Source organism: Pholis gunnellus (assembly GCF_910591455.1).
Source record: "Pholis gunnellus genome assembly, chromosome: 23".
NCBI classification, from domain to species: domain Eukaryota; kingdom Metazoa; phylum Chordata; class Actinopteri; order Perciformes; family Pholidae; genus Pholis; species Pholis gunnellus.
Window position 1 is genome coordinate 1,659,387 of NC_136550.1, and position 25,226 is coordinate 1,684,612.

At 43.2% G+C, this 25,226-nt stretch overlaps 1 protein-coding gene across 1 annotated transcript in view; it reads left to right on the plus strand.

Moving 5' to 3' along the window:
- Positions 1-11,506: 11,506 nt before the first annotated feature.
- The window catches only part of trpc5a (transient receptor potential cation channel, subfamily C, member 5a), a gene marked incomplete at both ends in the record, with an annotated part of 48,075 nt that continues 34,355 nt past the window's right edge, over positions 11,507-25,226 (plus strand). The window contains 7 exons of the mRNA XM_079185149.1: positions 11,507-11,539; positions 12,327-12,429; positions 13,079-13,329; positions 19,178-19,294; positions 19,433-19,495; positions 20,067-20,204; positions 20,767-20,973. Coding sequence (XP_079041275.1) covers positions 11,507-11,539; positions 12,327-12,429; positions 13,079-13,329; positions 19,178-19,294; positions 19,433-19,495; positions 20,067-20,204; positions 20,767-20,973 — 912 coding nt within the window. The remainder of the gene's footprint in view (positions 11,540-12,326; positions 12,430-13,078; positions 13,330-19,177; positions 19,295-19,432; positions 19,496-20,066; positions 20,205-20,766; positions 20,974-25,226) is intronic.

Genomic DNA, 25,226 nt, shown 5'->3' on the forward strand with positions numbered 1-25,226 from the left:
TGCTCTCCCCCGGCAGCCTTTTTGGGTTCTATATTTAGAGCGTTACGCAACAACAGGGTTGCATCATCGGCCAGCGGAGCTTCATTTGCCAGAATTCTCTCGGTCGCCTCGTTTTCTTCTTCTGCGGCTCCGGCCGGGCCGAGGTTGTGAGTTTAGAAGTTATCGTCTGTGATGGTATCGCACGTGTGTTCTTCTTCTTCTTCTTCTTCTCTGTTGTCCGCCATGTTGTTGTCTGTTTATATAACCTGAATCAGTTCTAGTCAAAGAGCCCAAAGTCTCCTCACAGCGTTCAGCACCTTCTGTCCTTTGATGCAAATCATGGGAAACTCCCCGAATAACCTTTAACAGGTAAAACACAAACGGACCAACAGAGGAGGACCGATGTAGCACAATGATACAGAGAATATGGAAAACTATGACGATCTCTACTGTACGACATTACACTTAAATGTGCGATTGATGGAAATCTATTTTCAGCTATGGTTCTGCCTTCTGAAGACCATGAAAACAAAAGAGATCTAATTATAATGTTTCCTTCTGTTTCGCACTGATGCTCGTGCTTCGTCTTGCGTAATAACTTCAGCCTTTTGTCGGAGCTCTTGGTCGGTTTCAAACCTTAAATGTTTTGACCTGCAAACCAAACGCCACGACGGAAGCTCCCGTCCAGCTGCTTCCTCCCACGCTGAGCAGCTGATGGAAAAGAGAGCACGCATCTCATTATATCTTCATGATGTTGCATTTGTTCAGATGACACGATTATCAAGATGATATCTGCAGAGCGAGCTGTTTTATCCTCAATGTCCGTTAGAATCAATCAGAAGGTACGTTCAGACGACAAAGTGAATTATGTTTGGAGGGAACGTGTTTGGTCGTGGAGGACGTTTGTTTCTGATGAGTCAGCAGAAGAGTTTTGGTGGTGAATGAGTCCAAATACACACAACTGTTGGTGATCAGTGTGAAACAAAACATATCGTTGCCTAAACATCTTTATTTTAAGCCAAACTATGATGGAGTTCAACATACACATACGTTCAAATTAAACAAAGATTTCCGTTGAATGTTGTCGCAGCATGAACACGTGATACAATATGTTTCTACCGAAAGCTAACGAGGTAGCTTTGTTGTGTTACGTGTAGTTGAGTTATATGGGAACATGATTTTGTAGGAGCCAGAAGATTTCCAAAATAAAACTGCAGGAAAGTTCTGCTGCTGCGTCGCCCTGAATAAGATCATAAGCTGAGACGGGAACACGGCTCTGATCATCATCACGGAGAGCCAGAAGCCTTGTGTGTGTGTGTTCTGCCTCTGACGGACGCTCCACTGAGCATATTCTCACTCAGCGGAGCGGTTAACGATCTGATTTCCTGTTTGCATGTTGAATCCTTCCCCCGATCCTCCTCGAGACGCAGCGACAACCTTAAACCTCCGTCAGCCGCAGGAAAGCCCCGCCGGCTGTGCTCCAAATCCCTCCTCCACCCTCCTCCACCCTCCTCCACCCTCCTCCACCCTCCTCCACCCTCCTCCACCCTCCTCCACCCTCCTCCACCCTCCTTCAGAGCCGGAGAGGTTGAGGTTGTTTTGGGGACTAATTAAGATTCCAATTAAGATCAACCCTTTGCCCCTTTTTCTTTGTGGCCCTTTTTCACGAAAGCTGCAGCACTACAGTCCTCGAACACAAGAGAGTTATCTATCCCAATCCTCCCCTTCCTCTTTACTCCTCCTTCATTCATCCTCCCTTTCACATCTCTTTCCACCAGCGTTCTCCTCCTCTCATGTTCCCTTTGCGTCCGTTATGTCCTCCTCTGATCTGCCATCATTTTTTTAATTCCCTCCTTCTTCTAGTTCCTCCCGTTAGAAAGAGGATCTGCTCTCCCTGTGGGGTGATCGGACCTGCCTGAGGATCAACACTCTGAAGCTCTGAGACGTTTGTCACAGTTACAGTAAAGCGTCCGTGAGACGAGCGGCACGTTGAGTTATTGTAAAGTGTAGTTTCTCCCCCGTCGGCTTGTCGTCAAACTTTCAAAAATGTTACGGCTGCAGCTACGAATTTCTCCTCGGTGTCGTTCAGCATGTCGTCTCCCAGAGCTCAATTTATTGCTGCTCGTTTCGTCCAACTAGCAGTCCAACACTGAAGACGTTCAGTTTACTGTGACAGGAAACACAGAAACACAGAAACACAGAGAATACTCAGATCGGAGGAGCTGGAGAATGAAAGGTCAACGATTATACCGTGTTACCCGCTGTAACGTGGCCACGTCTGGATGCATGAAGACTAAACTCTCCTTGTTCTGTTCTCTTGACGTAAACACTCTCTTCATCATTAATAAAGACCTAAAACTGACTGTTGCATCACAGCAGGGTTTATACTTGCTCCTGTACAAATCGCAGGAAGGACGTCGCGTTACTGCAGCTGAAGAACCAGGACTTCACGTGAGACGCTTTCTTGCAGAGTTTCTTCAAACATTCAGAAATTAACTTTAAAATCTTTGATTTTTGATCATTCATTTGTCGTCGCTGCCTCGTTATCTCACTGAAGTTAACGAGGTTTGTTGGTGTGAAACCCTGAATTCATTCACAAAACATTTGAGATTCGATGTCTTTGCATTCCAGCAGGGTCTTCACTCTTTTAGTAGTTATTCCGCTTGCCTCCATATGTTTAACCGTGATTCCTCCTTCGGAGCTCCTTCATACTCAATAAACAGGATTCAACCACATTTAGTAACTTTATGGACAGAAGAAGATTTCCTCCGATGAGAAGATGATTCGGTACATTTTGCTTTGTTCGTGTCTCTCTCTTTATGTAAACATCTCTTTATGGACGGGGGAGAAAAGGGTGAGATGGAGGTGAGGAAGACGGGTGTTCCTGAGGGAGAAGAGAGGAAGAGGCGGTGAGAAGAATGCAAGATAAGGATGGAGATAAAGAGAAAACACCAATAAGAGGAGGTAGAGGGGGAAAAGTGAGACAGATGGATTCAGCAACTGTAACGGGAACGTATCAGACTTCAGCATGAGAGAGAGAGAGAGAGAGAGAGAGAGAGAGAGAGAGAGAGAGAGAGAGAGAGAGAGAGAGAGAGAGAGAGAGAGAGAGAAAGTGGGAGTAAAAGACGGAGAGAGGTGAAGGTTGATGGAGTGCAGGAGCGATGGAGCGAGACAGCTGGAGAAAAACTACCAGAGGGCACCGGGAGTGATGGAGTGGAGGTAAAGAGGGAGAGATGAATGGCTGAAGCAACATCGCAGGGATGGAGGGATGAAGGGATGGATGGAAGTGTAGCGGAGGAAGAGAGAGAGAGAGAGAGAGAGACGTTTAGGGGGAAAGATGGAATAAAGATGAAGTGGCTGATAGCTGATGTTCCCGAAGGCGAGAGAGAGAGGAAGATAGAGAGAAGGGGAGTAAATGAGGAGACGAGAAGGAGGGAGGGAGGGTGGAGAAGACTGACTGACACACCTCCGATTCAAGTCGCTATGAAGCCCAGCTTCTCTCTAAACAGAAGACAAAACCTCGCTCACTCCTGTCCTTCGTCCACTGATGTGTTATCCGAGCTGAACGGACTCACAGAGAGTCAGAAAAAAGAGGAGAGAAGTGTCGGCAGCGTTTTACCGTCTTTACGTGGATTACATAAGAAATGATGTCATGGGATACCTACGAACTCCGGCGCCTTATTTCACAGAGTGTACTGTCTACCGGCCTCTGAACCCGTCGGCTGTTGATGGTAACGATCAGACTCCAAAGAGTCCCGTGTGCATTCATGAGTACGTTTCAGCTTTATTAACGCAGAAGATGCACAACGTGGACGGAAAGAGATGAAGCGTGTTCGAGAGAGAGAGAGAGAGAGAGAGAGAGAGAGAGAGAGAGAGAGAGAGAGAGAAAGGTCAAAGTGGTCAGAGAGTCGAGGAGAAAGAAAGATTAGAAGAAGAGAAAGACGATAGAGAGTTGAGAAGAGGACGTGTTAAGAGAGGAAGAGAGAGAGAGAACCACCCACACATAATAAAAGGCAGTAAACACTTGGCTCTTAAGTTCTGCTCGCAGCACTTTCTCTCATTAGACCTGAAGCTTTATTGCTGAGTGGCTGAAGACGAAGGGACACTTTCTGCTTATTCCTCTGTTTCCTGCTGCTGTTTGGCCCTCAGATATATATATATATATATATATATATATATATATATATATATATATACATATATTAATATATAATGTCTGCTGCTGAGTACTTTAACACAATTGATATACTTTGTAAAACCAAAATTACACCGTTTGTCATAGCCAGGAGCTGTGAAAGCTCATTTACAACATTAACACCGGGTTGTTTACTTTCTCACAGTCCTTGAACACATCACGTGTGACGCTTTGGTCAAGAAAAGCAACCAAATCATCAAAATCTAAATATTTGACATGTTTAAAATTCAAGCCAAAAATACACCGTTTACTCGAAACTGATTCTGTAAAAAACGTTGAATTCTGAGCTCGTCACCGCAGCTATGAAGCAGCGATGAAGCGGCGATGAAGCGGCGATGAAGCGGCGATGAAGCGGCGATGAAGCGGCAATGAAGCGGCGATGAAGCGGCGATGAAGCGGCGATGAAGCGGCTATGAAGCGGCGATGAAGCGGCGATGAAGCGGCGATGAAGCGGCGATGAAGCGGCGATGAAGCGGCGATGAAGCGGCGATGAAGCAGCGATGACGAGGCTCAGACCAACTGTCACGTCTCAGAGATTCTGTGAAACTTCTGCTGAACGTCTGGAAGTAGAGGTTTTAAATGTGTTCGCTGTATAAACATGTAGAGACGCCGTTGTTTCCGTCATTGTTAACACTTGTGGCAACTTGGAAAAATATAAAGATTTTCCAATTTTTGTAAAAGAAATTCAAAGAAATTCAAAATTTTGGGCATAACTGTGTCAAACTGCACGACGTTTCTTTTTGATTTGTCTCTACTTCCAGCCTCGATCGTTCTGTTTCCACACAGACGTGTTAGTGAAGAGAAGAGTGAGATCACAGAGAGTCAACTGTGACATGAGCAAAACACATTCTAACAGTTTGGAGGGTTTAGATTTGGCTTTGATTGTTGTAGATAATAGGTAAGATAAGAGGATTTTCTCGTCAATCAAATGTCACGAAAACGGATCAAATCGAAAGAATAACGTGAGTGAAAAGCAAATGAACCGAACAGGAATAAGAACAGGAGAAAGTCTTCTCTCTGTGAGGATGAGGATCGTCGCTGTGATTCCTGGATTTAGGTCGGGCTTCAAGAACAGAGTCGGAGGATCTGAGGGGATTCAGAGCAGCAGGCGGGTTCATCGAGTCACTCGGGGACGAGTCCATCAAAGTCTGGAACAAGCATCACACGATCTGCTGCTGCAGCAAACACCTTCCTCTACCTGCAGCTGCTAATTGGCTCGGCCGAACTACGCCAAATCTGACATTTTAGCAGCATTTTAATCAACACTCCAACCAATCAGGGCTCAGTTTGGCTCAGACGTTTAATAAAGCTTCCACTCCTTCACATTCGTACATCAACAGCAGATGATTGAAGGACTTCTGTCGCTGCCCTTTGAATGTAATAGTTTGTAAATGATGATGATAAAAACAGAGAGAGAGTTCTTCAAACTGACATTAGAATAAGAGACGCAGATTCAAAGGGACATAGTTTTGGTTGCTTTACATCTCTTTGTAGTCTTTGATTTTGCTTCCCTCTTTGTAGTGGTTTTGCATCACTCTTTGGGGATTTTGCTTCCCTCTTTGTAGTGGTTTTGCGTCTCTTTAATGGTCACTTTGTGTCTCTTTTAGGTAATCTTTTGGCTTTGCAACTCTTTAAAGTGGTTTTGCATCTCTGTGTAGTAGTTTTCTGTCACTCTTGTGTAGTTTTGACTTACTTAGTAGTGGTTCTGTGTCTCCTTTTGGTCACTTTGCATCTTTCTGGTGGTTTTGCTTCTCTTTGTGGTGTTCTTGTGTATCTGTTTGGCCTTTGTATATCTGTTTGTGGTCTTTTTACGTCTGATTTTTTCCTCTGGGCCTATGTATCCAAAAGGCCCTTTCAGTAATCCATCCATTTAAACTACAATACAAAGTAAGTTGTTTTGTAAAATCTCTTCAGTAAGCTAAAACTCTGCTTGCATGTAGTCAGTGTAGACAGTGCCTCAGGCCGTGGAGCTGAAAACAGGACTTTTTTAATTATGCATCATACTTAAAATCTTTAGAAGCGTACGCATGTTTGCGTACTGTAAGTATGCTCCAGCTGGGGAGATTGAGGGATTGTTGTCATTGACAGTTGTTTTCTTCCGTCGCCGCCGTGCCGTCTCACATTGAAGTTCATTTCCAGGACAGTTTAGAATCCCGGCACTTTGCTAAAATCACATTAAAGCTGTTTCACCACGGTGCTCGTCCGTTTGAAGCGTGTCTGCATGGTCGCCGCTCCCACACGACAGGCAGAAAGTGGACCGTTAGTCAGCCTCTGCGGAGGCTCTGTTTAGAGATAACAATGGCTGGCGGGTGGCAGCAGGCCGCTCTTTGGAGTTCACAGCGACCGGCCTGTCGTGCCACTTATTGTTCGTCTGTTTGTGTGCCGCGCTGCTGGCAGCGAGCGGCATCATTACAGAGTTATGACGCCGCATCAGCGTTCGTCACTGCCCGGTCTCCGGGCTCTGACTCCCAACAAAGCAGTGATAGTCGGCTTATTATCATCAGGCTGTAACATCAGGCTGTAACTCAACATGTGTGCTGCAACATGAGCGTTAGACGACTCATCACATGATGGAAAACTAGGCTACCGGTGTGTTTAATCGTCAAAGCCCCGTGTGTCCTCCGCATCCGTTCATTATGTGTCGTAATGATGCGGATCTGAAGCAGAAGAGGCTGATGAGGTCGGGATGCTGACTGTAAACAAACACCAGCGTTTAAAAGATGCAGGAGCCGGAGAGACGAGGGGAGTCGGAGGGAATTGTTTCCACTGCAGCCGAGGAGGCAACGAGACGGAAAGAGAGGAAAGACTTCAAGATGGAAGTGGTTGTTTCTTTTCTCTTCTCCAGCAGTGGAAGCAAGAGACAGAAAATAGAGCAGAACATTGGAACGCTTCAGAGAGTGAAGGATGAGGGACTTCTGAAGAGGAAAGATAAGATACGGGGAAACAAATAGCTGCGTACACAAACTGCAGGTGTATCAGCGAGATGAGGGGAGATCAGGAGAGTTAAGAGCAGAAACAGGGTTCAGGCTGCAGAGGAACAGCGGGAGGGACGATCACTTCTGATAAACGTGGGATTGTGAAACGACTGCCGGTGAAAGACTTGTGGAAGAAAGGCGAGCGGGAGCGAGACGGGAGCCCAGTTTATCTGCATTGCTGTACAAAAACACAGTCAGTGGAGCGTTGTAAAGCCGTCAGCATAAATTCTCCCTCGCCGTGCAGATCTCAGACGCATCTGCGTCCCGGCTGCCCGGCGCATGCGGGATTAATCTCCCGCACATAATTTAATCTCCTCCACATAATTCAGGCGTCAAAAACGGCTGGCGGCAGCGTAGCCTGCGGGCGTTAGGATGTGTTTACTCTTCACAAAGCTTCAGTGAATAAGCGAAGTCATCACGTGGAGGGTTTTTGAGGAAAGCGCGTTTATTATGACGCTAAAATGCAGATGAGCAAAAGCGAGTAACAGGAAGCGCTACATCACTGAGCTGCTCTATGTGCAGCAGACTCAGCGGGTCGGTGTGAGTTTCTCACATGCGTTCTTTAAAAAACCTCAATTAGCAGACGGCTCACCGCAGCTCTTAGGTCTGCATCTGGGTGAGTTCGGGAGTCCTCTCAGCAGGGCGTCTCTCCGGGGCGGTGAAGCGGATCCCTGCCGGCGCGCTGTGACCTCCTGGAGCTACACGTCGGCACAGAGATGCACGGAAACGTTCAGCTGCTCTGTTTAGCTGCAGTCTCTAACAGATGACACGACACGCGAGTAAAGCATGTGAATGCAAATCATGTGGCAAAATGAAAATACATATAAAACATGTTTGAACATCTTTTTACCTTTTGTTAGGAAACAATCAAATGTAGATTTAAATCAGCTCGTCGTCAACGTGTTCATGCTGTTTTCAAGCTGCTCCAGCTTTGTTATTGCGTCATGGTTACACACTATCATCTCCAAAACAGCTGCTGACTGATGCTCGTGTTTCTCTCTTTGTCCCATTTGCAACTTCTACTCCGGATAAAAATGCTTCTATTTAAATGAGACTAGATGTTTTTTTGTCTCGGGAACAAAGTTGCAGCCTGGATTCAGTTCAACGGAAACATGTTGCTGAAGTAGATTGTGTCCGTTAGTGATGCTGCAGAGAGGAGATTCTCCCACCGGTCCAAAAACTAGAGACGACAACGATGTTACTGATTACACATGATGCTAAAGAGCTCAAATGATGAAAACACGTTCTGTAGCTGTTGTCTCCTTTAGTTCAATGGGTGAAACAGTTCAAAGCCTAAATAGAAACAAACCAGAGTAAAATACGATAAACATTGTTCTGAGTTTCCTTTCTAGTATTCATTTACTGCCGTCATTGAATTAAAACCATTTATGCTAAAAAGAGAAATATTCCGCTTGTTTGTCTTGAATAACTGAACACATTGGTTGTTGTTGTGACATTGATTTTAAACGCCACATTATGATCAAATCACAACAACAACAAACAACACAAACACAAAGTGAAGAGGTTTACTGTATTCAATGTTTCTTTCTTAGTTTTCTTAGTTTTAATTCTGACATTTAAAATCTTCCAGAATACGTGAAATCTTCCTCTTAAATGAGCGTTTTTTGGCATCACGAGTTTTCTCTTTGTCCTGAAATCCAAATGTATTTATAGAGCACTTTAAGAACAAAACAACAGTTAAATAGCAAAGAAAACACAGTAATACAGCAGAGTGATCACATAAAACCACCTCTCTGGTCCCACTTTCTTAGATTAAATAATACATTCCAGTGAAGTCATTTCCAGTTTGCATTGTTCAGTCTAATCTTGTCTGGTTCAGTTAAACCCAGCTCAGCTCAGCTCAGCTCAGCTCAGCTCAGCTCAGTCCCCAGCCACTCCTGGTCACTGAAGGTCACCCTGGACGTGAGTTCATTCACTGCGAATAAATCATCTAAATTAAAATGGCAAACTGCAGCTCATTACAAGAAGGTCAGACACATATAAGATGCTGAGGTCACGGCGTTTCCTCCCGCCTCCTCTTCCTCTGCGGCTAATAGAGTTTAATCAGCCTCGTTATTGCTGAAATAAATGAAAGCATCACACAGAGAGAACACACACACTCAGTTTTTTTGGGGAATGACTGTCAGTCCCGCCGTGACTTTAAATATCCCCCTGTAGCATTTACACTTCAAAGAGCACATTGGAAACCGCCGGGCGAGTCTGTATTTTCCGTCTACTTGACAAAGCTGGCAACTGGAGGCATTCATTTGTCTGTCAGCTGTTGATAACAGGGTCGGCTGACAGCGGAGACGTCTTTCTCTTCCTCCTCACAAACACAATACTCGGAGGCGACGACGATGTCAGCGGAGCAAAAAATATGTGCGTCACTCTCAGACCTATAAATGCACCGTTCCTGACCACGGCGGCCCTCCGCTGATAACCGGATTCAGAGGATTTCTGTTACGCAGCGGACTCAGATTTAGGACTCGGGAGCCGTATATCTATCTGCCCTTCTTCTTCTTCTTCTTCTTCTTCTTCTTCACGGGCGAACTGCGTTTGAACTTCACAGGATGAGGAGCCACAAGTGTGTTTAGCCACAGTGTGTTTGTGGCCTTTTGAGTGTTTTAAAGGTTTAGAGTTCCTGACTAGGACTTTGCTTTTAAATGCCAACAACACTTGAGCTGGGGGCAGTGAGTCAGCGCTGAGGATTTATTTTTCTTTTCAGCTTCATTAAAGGCCCTTTGACTGCAAGAGAGCAGCAGGAAACCCGGCTCGCTCTTTTGAGAACAGCGGTGTGATTTGTCGACTCAGAACATTTAGATCCACGGACACATTTGTGACGGATAGCGATGGGATTCTAGCTTTCTCAGCGTTCATAATCATGTGCTGAGATGGACAGATCCTGACGCAGCTCCTCTCATCATTAGTTTAAACACTTTATAACAAAATTATATTATTAAATGTGACATTGGCTGAAGGTTATGTCTCTTGAATAATTTGTCTAATAATTGTTGTCCGATGTTCGTAGAGGTTTAAAATGTTGCAGCAACGAGTAAGACAATTCAACCCCTTTGGCGTCTAATCACATTTTCTATCGATGCAAATATTGTTGTGACAATTTGTAAACTGTTTCATATTCTATATCGATGACTTTATACGTAATATTTGAATCATCGGTCTTCATAAGAGTGGGGTTTGTTTTGGTTCTTGTTGCAAATTCAGTTTACGTTTGCTTTATTAACTTCTTTAGCTTCTTGAAGGTGTTGGTAACCTCGGTGCTAAGTGTTTTTAAGTGTTCGGTATTCAAACCAACAGTTGCAGTAATTAGCTCTTTCTCACACACACGTATTATATTTTCCTTCCTCTGGATTCATTTTGACAGCTCCCCCACTGCTTGGAAATTAATCCCACACTGCGTAGGAAAATGTGAAGCAATCAAAATGCATCAACTGTCGAACAGCGCTCGCTCCCAAAGTAAACAAATGTGGGGGAATTACGGTGCAATAAGTCAACGTGATGAAAACCTACACAAATAAACAGCAATGTGCAAACAAGCAGAGCTTCTAAACGTTCTCCGGGAGGCAGTGGTTCATGGGGATTACATGTATTAAGAAGACCGGAGCCGCTAACACACTGGGATGAGGCTTATTAATGGTCTGTATGCTGGTTATTGAGCTAAATGTATGTCGAGGCACTAATCTGCACTGCTTCAACTGCCGGCACGTCCATCACTGTCTCTCAGTGTGTCAGTTGAGTCTCAGGTTGGACGGTTTTATCTCTGCTGTCTGCTGGTTCTCTGCAAAGTCTCCAAATGTCAATAAGAATGAAATGAAACTGGGTGTTTTCACCGATCTGTAGCTGGGTAAAATATTCAGTTTTAGGTCTTTAATTTATTTTAAGTTGTCTGGAATAGTTATTTTAACCTGCACACAAAAATGCATTGTTGTTGTTTACGTTATCTCTATGTAATCATGATGAGACAAAGAGGTTGACAGCTCACTTTCTAGTTGAGTGTTCAATGCCAGGCGGACACTTGAGCTTTCATTTGCTGTGATTTGGGATATCTGCTGCTGGGATTTCTACCAGCTGGAGTTTGTTTGTTTGTGCACTCCAGAAACAATGTACAAGTTACTCTGCATAATCCACAGAACACAGTGTCAACAGTTTACAGAGGGAACAATGTAAACGGTCCTGACGTCCTGACTTATAGGGTTCTTTTAATGTAATTTTCCAATCCTTTGAGCACGAGTCAAATTCAACTCTCTTCCATTGTGTCAGGATGCCAGCAAAAATCTAATGGTTAATGAGTATTTATCATAACTCTCACTTCTTCCTGTCTTTGTTCCAGACCGGCCCGATGAATCCCATGACACAGTTGTACTACAAGAAGGTGAGTCAAACACAGACACAGTCGCACTCCATTACATCTCTTCAGGCAGATCCAAAACCTTAAAACGAGTGTTAACGCTTCAAAAGCCCTTTGACAACGTAAGGACCGGATGTCCTTACTTAGTTGTAAAATATTGAATGGTCCCCACAAAGATAGATGTGCAAGAAAAACACACACACACATAGGACGAAAAGTCTTTCCGTCGTCTTTCTGTTTTCACAGTGTGGAGTAAAATAAAATCATCCATGAGTGTATCACATCTCACCTCTGGTGTTATTTACAGTGACTTAATTGTTACTTCAACACCAAATTCATATTTTCAACAACAGTCTTATGTGTCTCGTCCCGTTGTAACGCGATGATGGATGATGATGACTCCACTTATGAAGTAAAGTATCCACCACAGCATGAACATATATGTGACAAAGAATTTCATTTTGCAAACAAACAAACAGCAGAGGATATTTAACTCATAAGCCTGTTTAAGCCCGAAGACAGTTTTGTTCAAATATTTACAGTTTCGGCCATATGGCTCTGGGGACGGCAATCTGTGGCTTGAAAACAATTCTCTCTCTGATCACAGTCGTAGAAGAATGCCTCATCTGTACATTCAAACATGAGGATTTAATAAATAACTGAAAAAGAAAAGCTACCTTTTTTATGGCTCCATAATTGTTTAGAAGGGTCCCCCAGAAATGATTTAGTTAGAAGAGTTTTGGGATTTCTACAGATCTGATTCCCTCTTTTTAAAACGTTTTTTGTGTTCTCATTGTTTGTGTTTGTTTAGGCGACGTACTCGCCGTACCGCGACCGCATCCCGCTTCAGATCGTGCGGGCGGAAGTGGAGCTGTCTGCAGAGGAGAGGGCCTACCTCACCGCTGTGGAGAAAGGTAACTATTTATCTCTGTTAGCGACACAATAGTTCCCCTATGCCTTCGTTCTGCTGCTCCACTCACCTCCCAAATGATGCTGAGTCGACACCGTGTGATATCTGTACAAGCAGCTGGTCAGCCGGACTGCAGCCAATAGTTCACAAGTGTCCTCACTGCAGCAAATCATCACAACTGTCTCTTTATATTTCAAACTTTGAAAAATTTGAAAATCTTTTTTTGTGCTTCACTGCAAAAAATGTATTCATACGCAGTTATTTATTCACATGCAACCTTGAAAGCATGTAGTGCTCATTAATGTGAAATAAAAGAATCCATTACCTTCCAAAAGCATAGTTAACTGCTTATAAATACGTAGTTAAATATGTATTAATTTAAATAAAGCAACATTTAACATTGATATAAAAGGTAAGTTTCTTACTAACAGATAATAATGTTAATAAACATCTCATGAGAACGTAAAGGGCATATTTAACTGTTAATTAATGCTTATTACAAGGACCTTAATATAAAGCGTTGCCAAGATGATCAACGCAGGACTTTAACTTGAAGTATTTTAGTATTTTTTGCTTTTGGAACACGTTGTAACGCTGTAGCAGGTATTCAAGGTAGAAAAACAGTCTGTGTGTGCTCCCTCCCTCCTCTCCAGGTGACTATGCGGGGGTCAAACACGCCCTCCGCGAGGCGGAGGTCTACTACAACATGGACGTGAACTGTCTGGACCCGCTGGGCCGCAGCGCGCTCCTCATCGCCATCGAGAACGAGAACCTGGAGATCATGGAGCTCCTGCTCGACCACGGCATCCACACCGGCGACGCCCTGCTGTACGCCATCAGGAAGGAGGTGGTGGGCGCCGTGGAGCTGCTGCTGTCACACAGGAGGCCCAGCGGCGAGAAACAGGTGCGTGGACGAGCGAGCGCGTTCTCAATCCGTCTCCTCCAGACGCGTTCACGCACAAACGCGTCTGCGTTTACTCGTCTGTAAATGTGCGTCTGTGCGGGTTGATTTTTTTCCATTGGTGTGTGCGGCGCGTGATGAAGAGCATCCATTCATTGTTTTACGCTCCGTTCCACATTCTGCTGAGAGGATGGAAATTAAACAGCTGGTTTTATAGACACACTGTGAAATAGGATTCAGAGACAGACGTGTGTTTGTGTGCCTCACTGCAGCATTCGTGTGTGTGTGTGTGTGTGTGTGTGTGTGTGTGTGTGGGTGAGAGAGAGTAAAAGAACATGTTGCACAGTTCAGATAATGTGTAGGTGTTAAGGGGGGTCGAAGAGGGGAGAGTCAGGGAGAGGAAGTGACAGAGTGAGGGAGATTCAAAATCATGAGGGAGAACAGAGAGGGAGAGAGAGAGAGAGAGAGATCAAAGCAGAGAGAGAGAGAGAGAGAGAGAGAGAGAGAGAGAGAGAGGGAGTAAAAGAGGAACATTTTAAATTGAAGAGAAACAGATTTCTTCTTCTGCATTAATTTCTGGACGGTCTGATGCTGCGAGGCTCCGCGTCGCTGTGGCAACCAACCCTTGGCCGAACGCAGAGGATTGTGGGAAGTTTTTTTTTTTGGTCGCCTCTCAGTTGGACGAAGACGGAAACAAATCTGTTTTTGTTGTTGATGTGCTTCTGTTTCTCATTTTACTTCATTCTCTCTCCTCTCTCTCCTGTTTGTTTATCTTTCTGTCTGTTGCGTATTTTATTAATTTATATATTTTTTTCCTCTTTAATTATTTTGGAGCCACACACACAACCTGCTGTAAATAACATACAAAATCTAAGATACAAAATCTAAGCAATAAAATATGAAAACAGACGTAACATCTCACACATTTATTCATATTTAATTAATAGATTGTTATTGTCTCTCATTATCATTTATAGATCATTATGCACGAGTTAAATTACATAATTAACATTTACATATTCTTATATATGGATATTTAAATATATAAATGTTGAAAAACAATACCATTTATTTTAAAATGCCCAGTATATGAAGTGTATAATGACATGTGCACCGTCGCTAAACATCGTGTAGCGTTAGCCTCAACCTGTTAGCGTGATGTCATTTATGTAAATGTTCTCACTTTAAAGTGGATCAGCTCACATAAAACAAGCACAGCAGGGAACCAGCTGATGGAATCTGACAGCAGAAGTCATCGCTCGACATCTAGAAATGAGTTGCCTGGTTTGTGTAGATCTCGTGATAGAAGCTGCTGTTTAACAATGAACTACGGATTTAAGGGTTGAATCTGAGAGACTGACAGCTGGAGCAGCAGGAGACTAAAGTCAGGGGAAAGAAGTTTGCTCTCTAAACTCTAAACTTACGAAGCAGAAAACAAGAAGACAAAACAGTCGGTAACTAATAAACACTTTACAAAGTTGGAATAAAGCTTCTACGTTCTCTGTGTATGAAGCTACGTTGTTCCAGCCTCTCCTCTCTGCTCTGTGTTCAGCAGCAGTTCAGTCCAAGTTTCACCGATTTCTTTGTCACGTGACTGTTGGTCTCAGGGTTAAAGTGTGTGTTTATTTGCATGTAGATGTCTATATTAAGAACTGTGTGTGTGTGTGTGTGTGTGTGTGTGTGTGTGTGTGTGTGTGTGTGTGTGTGTGTTTTCTCCTCATTCCCAGCCGACAGGTAGAGTCGACTCCTTTTATCTTCTCCTGGTGATCAAAAACTGTTGTTGACCTTTCCTGCCGTCTCCCTCTCCGTCTGACTCAATCTGACTCCCCCCCCCCTCTCTCTCTCTCTCTCTCTCTCTCTCTCTCTCTCTCTCTCTCTCTCTTTCTCCCTCTGCATCCTCCTCCCTCGCTCCCCCTTTTTTTTATCTCTCCTCGCTCCCTTCTCTCTACGCCGCTCTCCTTCTCCACCAAATAACTAACGCAGCTCTCTCTGCATCACCAGCGCACCAGATATGAAAGGGATGAGGCAGCAACACAAGGAATGAAGGAAGGAAGGAAGGAAGGAAGGAAGAGCGTACAAATATCAAAAGAGAGGGAGAGTTGCATGAAGGAGGGAGGGAGAAAACAGAGAGAAGGAGAGATGGCGACACTGAAGCGAAGCCAGATGAAAGTGAAAGAGGGAAGGAATGAGGAAAGAAGGAAGGGAGAGAGAGAGACAGCGGTGCCGATGAGGAAACACTTTCCTTTGATGTGTGAAAGATTTAAGTGTGTGTGTGTGTGTGTGTGTGTGTGTGTGTGTGTGTGTGTGTGTGTGTGTGTGTGTTGAGGATCTGCGTGTGCTTTTATCAGTGGATGTGTTAAACATGTGTGTTATTTATTTATTTATTTTCATATTAAGTTGGATTTTTACTCAAAAAAACAACAATTACTCACAAAAACCAGTTGAAAATGAAATAACAAGAAAAACGTTGGCGGCACAAAGCCGCTCATCTGAGCGTTAACCCCGTGTTTCCTGCCACCGTAGCGGAGCGTCACACTCTGGTGTGCTTGGCTAACCTGTACGCTAGAAAGTTGGTCCTGACCGAGCGGACATGTATGTTCAGGAAGACCTCTGAAAGTACTGCGCAACAAATAAACAGAAAACAGAAAATATTGCAGATTTTCTTTGGTATGTGGGTCAGTCCTAGTGGGAGTGAATCCTGATCGGTCCTCATCACCGGCAGCAGGAGACAGAAATATCTCGATGCAGGAAAATCATTTGAAACATTTTCTCCTTTTCAGATGAAAAATCAATAAAACACCCAAACTATATAGGTAGTGTACCTGTGTGTGTGTGTGTGTGTGTGTGTGTGTGTGTGTGTGTGTGTGTGTGTGTGTGTGTGTGTGTGTGTGTGTGTGTGTGTGTGTGTGTGTGTGTGTGTGTGTGAGTGTGTGTGTGTGTCTTTAATCCCGTGGCAGCTGCTCTCACACTCTTTATCACGGCAGGAAAAATAAAAAAGGAAAACAAAAAAGATTTTGGCAGTAGAGGAGTGAGAGAGAGGGAGGAGCAGAAGAGGAGGGAGGGATGAGAGGAGGAGGGGGAAAAGAAAAACAAAGATAGCAGGAGGTGAGATGAGGAGAGGGAAGGAGAGAGGGAAGGAGAGAAGGAGCGAAAGCCCGAGGAGGAGATTAAAGGAGGAGGACGGAGAGAAGCACTCTGCTTGGTTCTCCCTCTGAGAGATGAAAGAGTCCACATGTGTTCCTCCTCCTCAAGTCTGCTCCTCTCACTCCTTCTTCTGATGTCTTTGTGTGTGTGTGTGTGTGTGTGTGTGTGTGTGTGTGTGTGTGTGTGTGTGTGTATGTGTGTGTTTCACAGGATTCAGACGCCTGGTGTTTTTGCGGCTTGCACACACATTTTCATCTTTATTCTCAATTTGGAAACGCGCTACTTTAAAGTCCCCGTGTTGAGCATTCATAAGCCGAATATATAAACATGTATTTGTTGTTCTTGAGCTCTTGTTGACATAAATAAACCTTCTTCAGATGTTTAACCAAGCACAAGCTGAAGAGCGAAGGCACGTATGAGAATAGACAACCTAATGAATCAACGTCATGCTCGCTCGCCAGGTCGGGTTTAGGAAGTTAAAGACTTTTTCTGTTGGGTCCTTTGACCTCTCACTTCAGGATGGATGGATGAAAAGTCTCCCCCTTTACAGACATGTGACTTTAAGATGATGCCATGCAATTTAGGGCAAAAACCAAGCATTATAAATGAGTTATTTTAAAAAATGCTGTATTTTAAATATATCTGCATATTGGCATCCCTAAACAGTTCTGGATTTGCATAAATTAGGTTTGACTGGAAGGCTCAGACTCTTGTGGATCCAATGAGCCCGATTGTATTCACATGTTAGTCCTCATAGACATGTCTTTGTGGTGAAACCATTTTTTGAAACGTGACGTCACTATTTATTTATTTTTTGTGGCTACAAAAGGTCCATCAACACGTGTCTATTTCCTCTCCTAACATGCAGACAGTCTTTTCTATATAAACTGTCTTCACAGGAAACAACTTTGTTCGGTTTATGCAACAAAACTACTTAGTCAGGTTTCAGGAAGACATTTGGGAAAATGTTTGGGTTAAAAAAACTACAAAAGAAGCATTACTGAAGTATGGAAGCTACTAAACATCACAGCCTCGTGAAACTTTACAACCACAAACTACAGACCTTAAGCAGTCAGGGGATGTATGGCTCATAGGTTTGCTGACAATAAGGGCGTTTCTGAGCAGTTTACAGAACTGAAGATCTCGCCATTAAGTCGCGGAAAAATTGCAAGTTTTGCAGAAATTTTCAAAATGGATAAAAATAGTGTAAATCTGTGTAAATAATGGCATCAACCCAAAAAAAGAAAACACTGCAACAACTTATGAAACATAGGTTAGTATCATGTACTTCCCTCATGATATACACTCTTATAAAGTTTCAACCTTTAAAAAGATACCTCATGTATGACGGGAACAACTTTACACACTGCTGTGTATTTCAATTAATCTCCAATTTATCAGCTTTCACATTGTGTTCATCAGTTCTATTGACCTAAAAAAGAACATTCAATAAATGTCTACATTGTGCTTGTGAATGCTGGAGGTTAAATCATTATCATTGTTATGATGGTTGAATTATGTCGTATTCAACAGCAGCCGTTCATGTTGCTTTTACAATCCCTCGTGTTTGGTTTGGAGTTGATCCGCCGATAACTTGCACAATCTCGACACTTGAGACAGAAATCATCTCCTCCTCCAAAAACATTCGTCCAGGATTCATCACATGCTGCACTGGCAGTCTCGTCGTCATGGTTAGGTTGCCCGGCAACCGGCAGAGACTCCAGGATGTTGCTGCACAAATTGTCCTTTTTACACATTTCTGTACGGATCAAACAAACGAGAAACAACATGTTAATTAGAGGTGCTGGTCGGTGGATTATGTGGACAGAACCAGGCTACTGGTTTCCTTCTGGTTCCAGTCTTTATGCTAAGCTAAGCTAACCAACTAATAAGTATATTTCCTAAAATGTCAAATTGTTAATTTAATCGTAAAAAAAAAGAAAGATGTAGATCAGTCATGAATGAGGAGTGTGTTTGCAGCTTCAAGCTACATATTAGTGGTTCCCAACCCAATCAACCCTAACCCAACCAATTGTTTCTTATAGTGAACTTAAATAACTAAACTACAAACAGCGTACATTTTTCTTTTTTCTGTTGTCCCTTGCATTCCTGGCAGTCGTTGGTTTCCATTCATTGGAATATGTATAACACACTGTTATAGTTTGCTAATTGTATTGAATGGGAACTAATGGCTGTTATCAAAGGTCGGGACAAATATCTAGAATACAGCAACGTGGTTTTCAGAATGGTCTGCTCTCTCAAAACCACCTTTTAAGTCTCTTATTCATATATGACCATAAACCTCTAGACCGCCTGGCTTTCACTTGGTAATGAAACACTCTTTCACTCAGTTTCTCTCAGACTACAGCAGGTGTTCAGGGTCACTGAGGAATATAATGAGCTCTGGAGAGGATGTGGCTTTAAATAAATGTACCTCTGCAGCAGGAAACTTCTTTTGTCGAATGCATTACACAAATTTAATTTGTTTTAATCAGATTCATGTGAGTTTAATTTGATTCATCATTTGGCTAATTCGTCTCTTGCTTTGAGCTGTTCACTTTTTACGTAACAGCGCCACATGTTGAGCTGAAATGATGTCTTTTACACTGCACAATAAAAGTTATTTAACATTAGATATCATCTTTCATTGTGGTCCACTTGTCATATGATACGTGTAATTACATGAAAAATACCTGTTTTTCTTCAGGTTCCCTCGCTGATGATGGACAGTCAGTTCTCAGAGTTCACCCCGGATATAACTCCCATCATGCTCGCTGCTCACACCAACAACTACGAGATCATCAAGCTGCTCGTCCAGCGGAAGGTGATTACTCTGAATACAAATGCAAAAGTGATATAATAAAAGCAAGCCTTTCAGGAAGAGTGTTTACTTGAATATTGAATCAGGATTTGGAAGGCGGCTGTGATGATTCATCGTTAATTGTGTTGTTGTTCTGTATAGGTCACCATTCCCAGACCACACCAGATACGATGTGACTGTGTCGAGTGCGTCTCCAGTTCAGAGGTAAGTGATCGTTTCTCCTTAATGCACAGTTTGTTTTGCTGAAAATCAATATAGGAGTTTACAGCGATTACTCCCAATTTGCACCTCCAGCACTGACATTTGTTTCATCATCTGTTCTAAAACAACAACAAATACTGTAACAAAGCATCCAACATAAAGCGCTGTACAGAACACTCCTAAGAGAAAGAAATAGAAGAGTTACAAATTGTAATTAATTCAAAACACTCGTTCCTTATTATATCACTCAAAAACGGACAATTTTCTGCAAAACAAGTACTTTTACAATTTTACGTAAATATAGCAGGACTTTTATTTGTAATTATTTTAACATCAAAGTTGCTGTGAGGAACTTTTAGCTGATTATGAAACAGTCTCAATTCAATCCTGATGCCTCTATACGACCAACACAAGTAGATGAGGCAATCAGGGTGAAAATTGTCCATTTCTTTCTTGGTATTCCTCAAAGTACACACGGGCCGATCATTGTACGATATGGTACGGGTTGGTTCTAAACCTTAAAAGTCTAAATCTTTCTCCTCTTGTTCGTCTCTCTCCGTGTCACCTTCTGCAGGTCGACAGTCTTCGGCATTCGAGGTCTCGACTCAACATCTACAAGGCTCTGGCCTCGCCGTCCCTCATCGCGCTGTCCAGTGAAGATCCCATCCTCACTGCCTTCAGACTGGGCTGGGAACTCAAAGAGCTCAGCAAGGTACAGACGCTGACGAAGGGCTTTCCTTAGAGGTCTTGTGGGAGTGGAGAAAAGGTTTAGTCTCAGGGACTCGTCAGTGATGTATTTGGGCCAGTATAGCCCTTGTGTATTTTTATGTCCACAATATATAGCTTGCTGTCAAATTAAATGAGACGGCAACTTAAAGTGTCCGCATAAAGTGCTGGTCCATCAGGAGCCTTTAAGAGCAGCTACCGTCCTCTTTGGCGTTAATTCAAGAACTCTACTGGAGGGACGCCACATCCTGAACTCCATGAGCTATAAAAAACATCCGATATTGTTTGTTACTCATTTGTTTGTGCTATACGTTCGAGCACTCTTGTCAGAGAAGGCTTCATTCTTCTGGCTGAGAATACGTTTTATCTTCGGTAACAATACCTTTTGACTTTTGAGTTTTCTAAGAAGCGCGTGAAGCTGTTGCAGCAATGCAAGCTCTTGAGAGCTTGGGGCTGTAGGATCGAGCGATGGAAGTCAAAGTTATCGACCTCTATAGACGCATCGTAAATACTTGGTAACGAGGTTTTCTGCCACCTCCTCCTCTCAGGTGGAGAACGAGTTCCGTCAGGAGTACGAGGAGCTGTCGCAGCAGTGCAAACGGTTCGCCAAAGACCTTCTGGACCAGGCCAGGAGTTCTAGAGAGCTGGAGACCATCCTGAACCACAGAGACAACGACCAGAGCGAGGAGCTGGACCCAAGGCAGTGCCACGACCTGGCCAAGCTCAAACTGGCCATCAAATACCACCAAAAAGAGGTAGGGACTCGACCCGGATAGAGTGACTAGAGAGGAGTACGTCGGGCTCTTAAAAGTCTCTTTAGATGAGGCGAGACGCAGCCGGCCTGCCTTTTCATCGGTGACTGAAGAGTTGACCTTTTTGAAGTAACAAGCTTGTTTACGGGAAAACAGACTTCTTCTGTTTGTGCCTGAACATATTGCAGCTCTTGGGATGGAATTGTTCAAATCTACAACAGAGTGAAATATTGCGACGACCTTTGGACGACTTTCCATACTGACGTTTCCAGCATTAAGCACGAATACTTCTAGACTTTAGTGATGCACTGACTTTGCATGTAAATGGTAAATATCCATTATATGTTCATATATTCTAGTTACAATACATTCTATTGGCATCCTTGTTGATGGCATATTGATGTGCTGACATGCTAACATGTCATTGTTGTATCATATATCGTTCACGCGCTAATACACTAAATGTTGCATGCTCAGAACGTTTTAGATCAACAAGATAATCTTCACCAATGAACACCACTTTTATGATGTTTAATGCGTGAATACAATCAGCAGAAGTAAAAAGCTAACGCTAGGCTATGAAGGAGCATTTATATATAATGCATTTAGAAGTATCTATATGTGACTATAATATAGATTTCTGTTTGGCCCATTTGAGGAAAACAAACTACAACCTTCTGCCCGAGTTAGATCTGTTAAAAACACTCCTGCAGTACAACGTTTAATTGTCTTTGAGGAATTGAGGGACGTTGTCAGAACGAGAGAGAGAGAGAGAGAGAGAGATAAAGGGACGGAAAGACAGACGAATAGATATCTGGAGGGATCGTGAGTGAAGAAAGAGATTTGATGAGATAGACTCAGAGAATGAAACAGAGTTGGAAAACCCCAAGGCGATCTCCCGTCTCTCTCCGTCCGTCCTGCTGTTTCCAGCTCTCTGCGACGGAGCGGTGCTGCCAGACGGATGAAAGCTGGAGTGGAAGGACGGAGCGAAGGGGGAGGTGGGGAGAGGGATGATAGGTGGATGGATTGAGGGAGACAGGGAGGCATAAGAACAGGAAGTGAGAGGTGACGATCTTCAATCTGAACAGGGCTCGACACGCTAGTGACATTGAAGTTCACAGGTTAAAGATTTTAGGGAGTTTGCAGCAAGTGTCATTTTATTTGATTGTTTTCATGGCACACAAACTTCGGTAAATGCAAGTAAGAATTACAAAATGCATTAGACACGCTGTGACACGCCATCGTTTGGTTTGTCCGTTCTGGGCTACAGTAGAAACATGGCCGACTCTGTGAAGAGGAGCCTCTCTGTATGTCGATAGAAACACGATGCTAACTCTACTTCTGTTCATTCAGAATGTTGCATAATGCACAGGTTAGCAGGTTAGCATGCTAGTTGTATATTCATGCTAACTGTGTTCATGCTAAGCAGCCATATGAGGACTTTGGCAAAAAACATTAATATGACTCAGATCTTTGACGACTTTCGATACTTTATTTGCAAAAATAAAAGACTGTTTGGTGTGTAACCTTTCCAAACATCAGGACACATTTTCCATAACGTACGTGTGCAAAGGCTCACGATAAAGGGACGGATTGGGGCATCTACCAACACAGAGAACGGGATAAGTGAATGACTTCTTCCCCCCTTGGTGCGGCAAAACATTAAGGGTGATGGAAGGATGGATTAAAGGGAAGACGTCGGGAAGCTGCTGTTCCAGGCCAAAGGATTTAGGAGGGAAGCTTCTTCCTCCAGGCAGGGGTGGTGACGTAGGAGACGATTTAGGAGGAACTTTATGTCCCTGGTGTGGTGGACGGAGGAGGAGGAAGGAGGGAAAGGGAAAGAAGGATGGAGCAGTAAAAGGCTTCTCTCCTGACCGGTTAACATTGAGGTAAACGACAGGAAGAGACTGATGAGAACTGCTCACTTGACCTTCACTGGGAATGAAAAAATGGGCTTTTTAACTCTTGACTGGCCGAACCCTAACCCACGGCACACTTTATTTAGATTACTGAACAATATTCATAACCGTAACATCACTTGAACAGATGTAAACAGGGCTGTCTGACATGTTCTACTGTATAGACGCAGGTCTTCATTAGACATGATTGGTGTTGATATGTTGTACTGTAGTTCGGGTATAAATAAAGAATTTGATAGTGTTTCCCCTCTTTGCTGAGCAAGCTGGGCAAAGGGAATAAAAGTCGTGTCCCACATAGACGCTGGTTTGTTGGTTGAGTTCAGTGACTGAGATTAGAACAGCCTGAGCTATTAGTTGCAGTTTAACGGTAAATTAGCACTTTAGTCTCCTACTATGAATGACAATAAAGAATAGGAAGTGTATATTGTAACATTTCATAAAAAGCATGTTAGTGTATTATATCTCATCAGCACGGTCTCCAGAGCCTTGACCAGCAGCTGAGCCGGGCTCTCCGGGTTCTCCCGGTGCTCCTGATGGCCGGTCAGCGATCGGAGTCGATCATTTAGAACATAGTGAAGCACAGTAGGAGGAGAAGGCATCAGACACATTTAGTCATTTTTAAATACATGAATAAATTTGCAGAAATGATTAACCAGAACATTTTTATTACTGCCCAGGAGCAGTTCATTTACTCAAGTACGGCACATTAGCAGTATTATTAGAAGTCACGCAGCTTTCTACTGCTCCACTATACATCTCTAAGGATAATATTGTACTTTTTATTTTACAGCTTTAATTAACTTTACAAATTTACAGATTTTTACAGACAGAGCAAATTAAAATGATCGGCTGAAGCGATGAATCTATTTGACAGAAAACGAATGAATCCTCCTTTAACCATTTTATTATGTAAAAATATTTAATGGTTCCAGATCTGCAGCTTTTCCCTTTTTAACAATGTTAAATAATTTAAATGTATTCGCAATCATGTCACTAATGTGAATATGATCGTAACACTGTGGAGGTTTGGGTAACTGTGCCGCCATCTCTCACTGCTTTCACTGTTTTTACAAACCAAACCATCGTAACTGTATGTTCCTCGCTGTCGGGCCGCTCGGTGTAAAACACTAATGAAGTATCCGCGATGCGACTCAGAGAAACGGCTTCTACCTGCACTGAAGTGCGCTGCCGTCTACTCCGCCTCACTGGGAGGTATAATTGGCTGCAGCTCTGCCAGAGTCGTCCTTTGAGCAAGACAAAGCACAGAAAAAGTCTCATTTTTCACAACATCCCGTGGCGTTCTCGAGACGAATTTAGACCGGAGGAGACGGAGGGAGGATGTGATGTGAGGAGTTAGAAAGCAGGGGGAAGAAAGAGAGAGAGAGAGAGACAGAGAGAGAGAGAGAGAGCTGTCAGCGGATAATAAGACATTCTCAGATTGTTGAGAGGAGATGGAGAGAACGAGGAAGAGAGCCGTTACAGGAAAATATGTCGCCAAATATCTGACGGTTCATGAGTGGGAGAAACACGCAGCGGTGGCTGAGACTCTAAATGTTCTTTATGCTGGAAACGGACATTTTTCATCATTTAGTTGTTCATAATTAGAGCCGCATGCAACATGATGCAGATGCCAACGTTTCACAGTATTTTACTGTGTAATTACAGTGTTCAAACAACCGAACCTCCAGCACTGATCATTGTTTGACGTCGTCAAAATCTACGTGGCCTCGTTTTTCACTGCAATAAATAAAAGTCCTGCAGCAACCACAGCTAGAAGCAGAGAGAACTCAAACGTGTATTTTGTGCAGTAAAACACAGTTATAACGTCGTAAATCATTTAAAGAAACTAAAACCAAAAGTTCAATTTGTTTAATATTTAAAAAATAATTGAAAAATGCAGAAAAGGCGCCAAAGTTCATCAGTTCTTCATCTCTTCAAAGGTCTTGTTTCAGTTTCTGAGAAATGTAGAACGATCTATCTTTACGTTCTGCATTTCTGCATTCTGGACTTTGTTTTGTCGTAAAGTGCGTTCAGCCTTTCAGGTGACATTGTAGGTGATGACGTTTGCACGTACGGTGGCCCTGAGTGGTCAAAAACTCTTTTGACGGCTTCGGATAAAACGCAGAAATTGTAATTTGTTCCGAAATTTCATTTCTCAGCCAAAAGTTTTTTACGAAAAATACAAATACAAAATACAGTCCTTTTTTGTACTTGTATCGTTCTTACTACTCAGAAAGTATTGCAGTTTTATACCCAGAACTGTGTTTTCAAACACGATATCCTCCTTTTGTTGTTGACAGGAAATACACTAAGTTGATCACGTTGTCTGCATGTGAT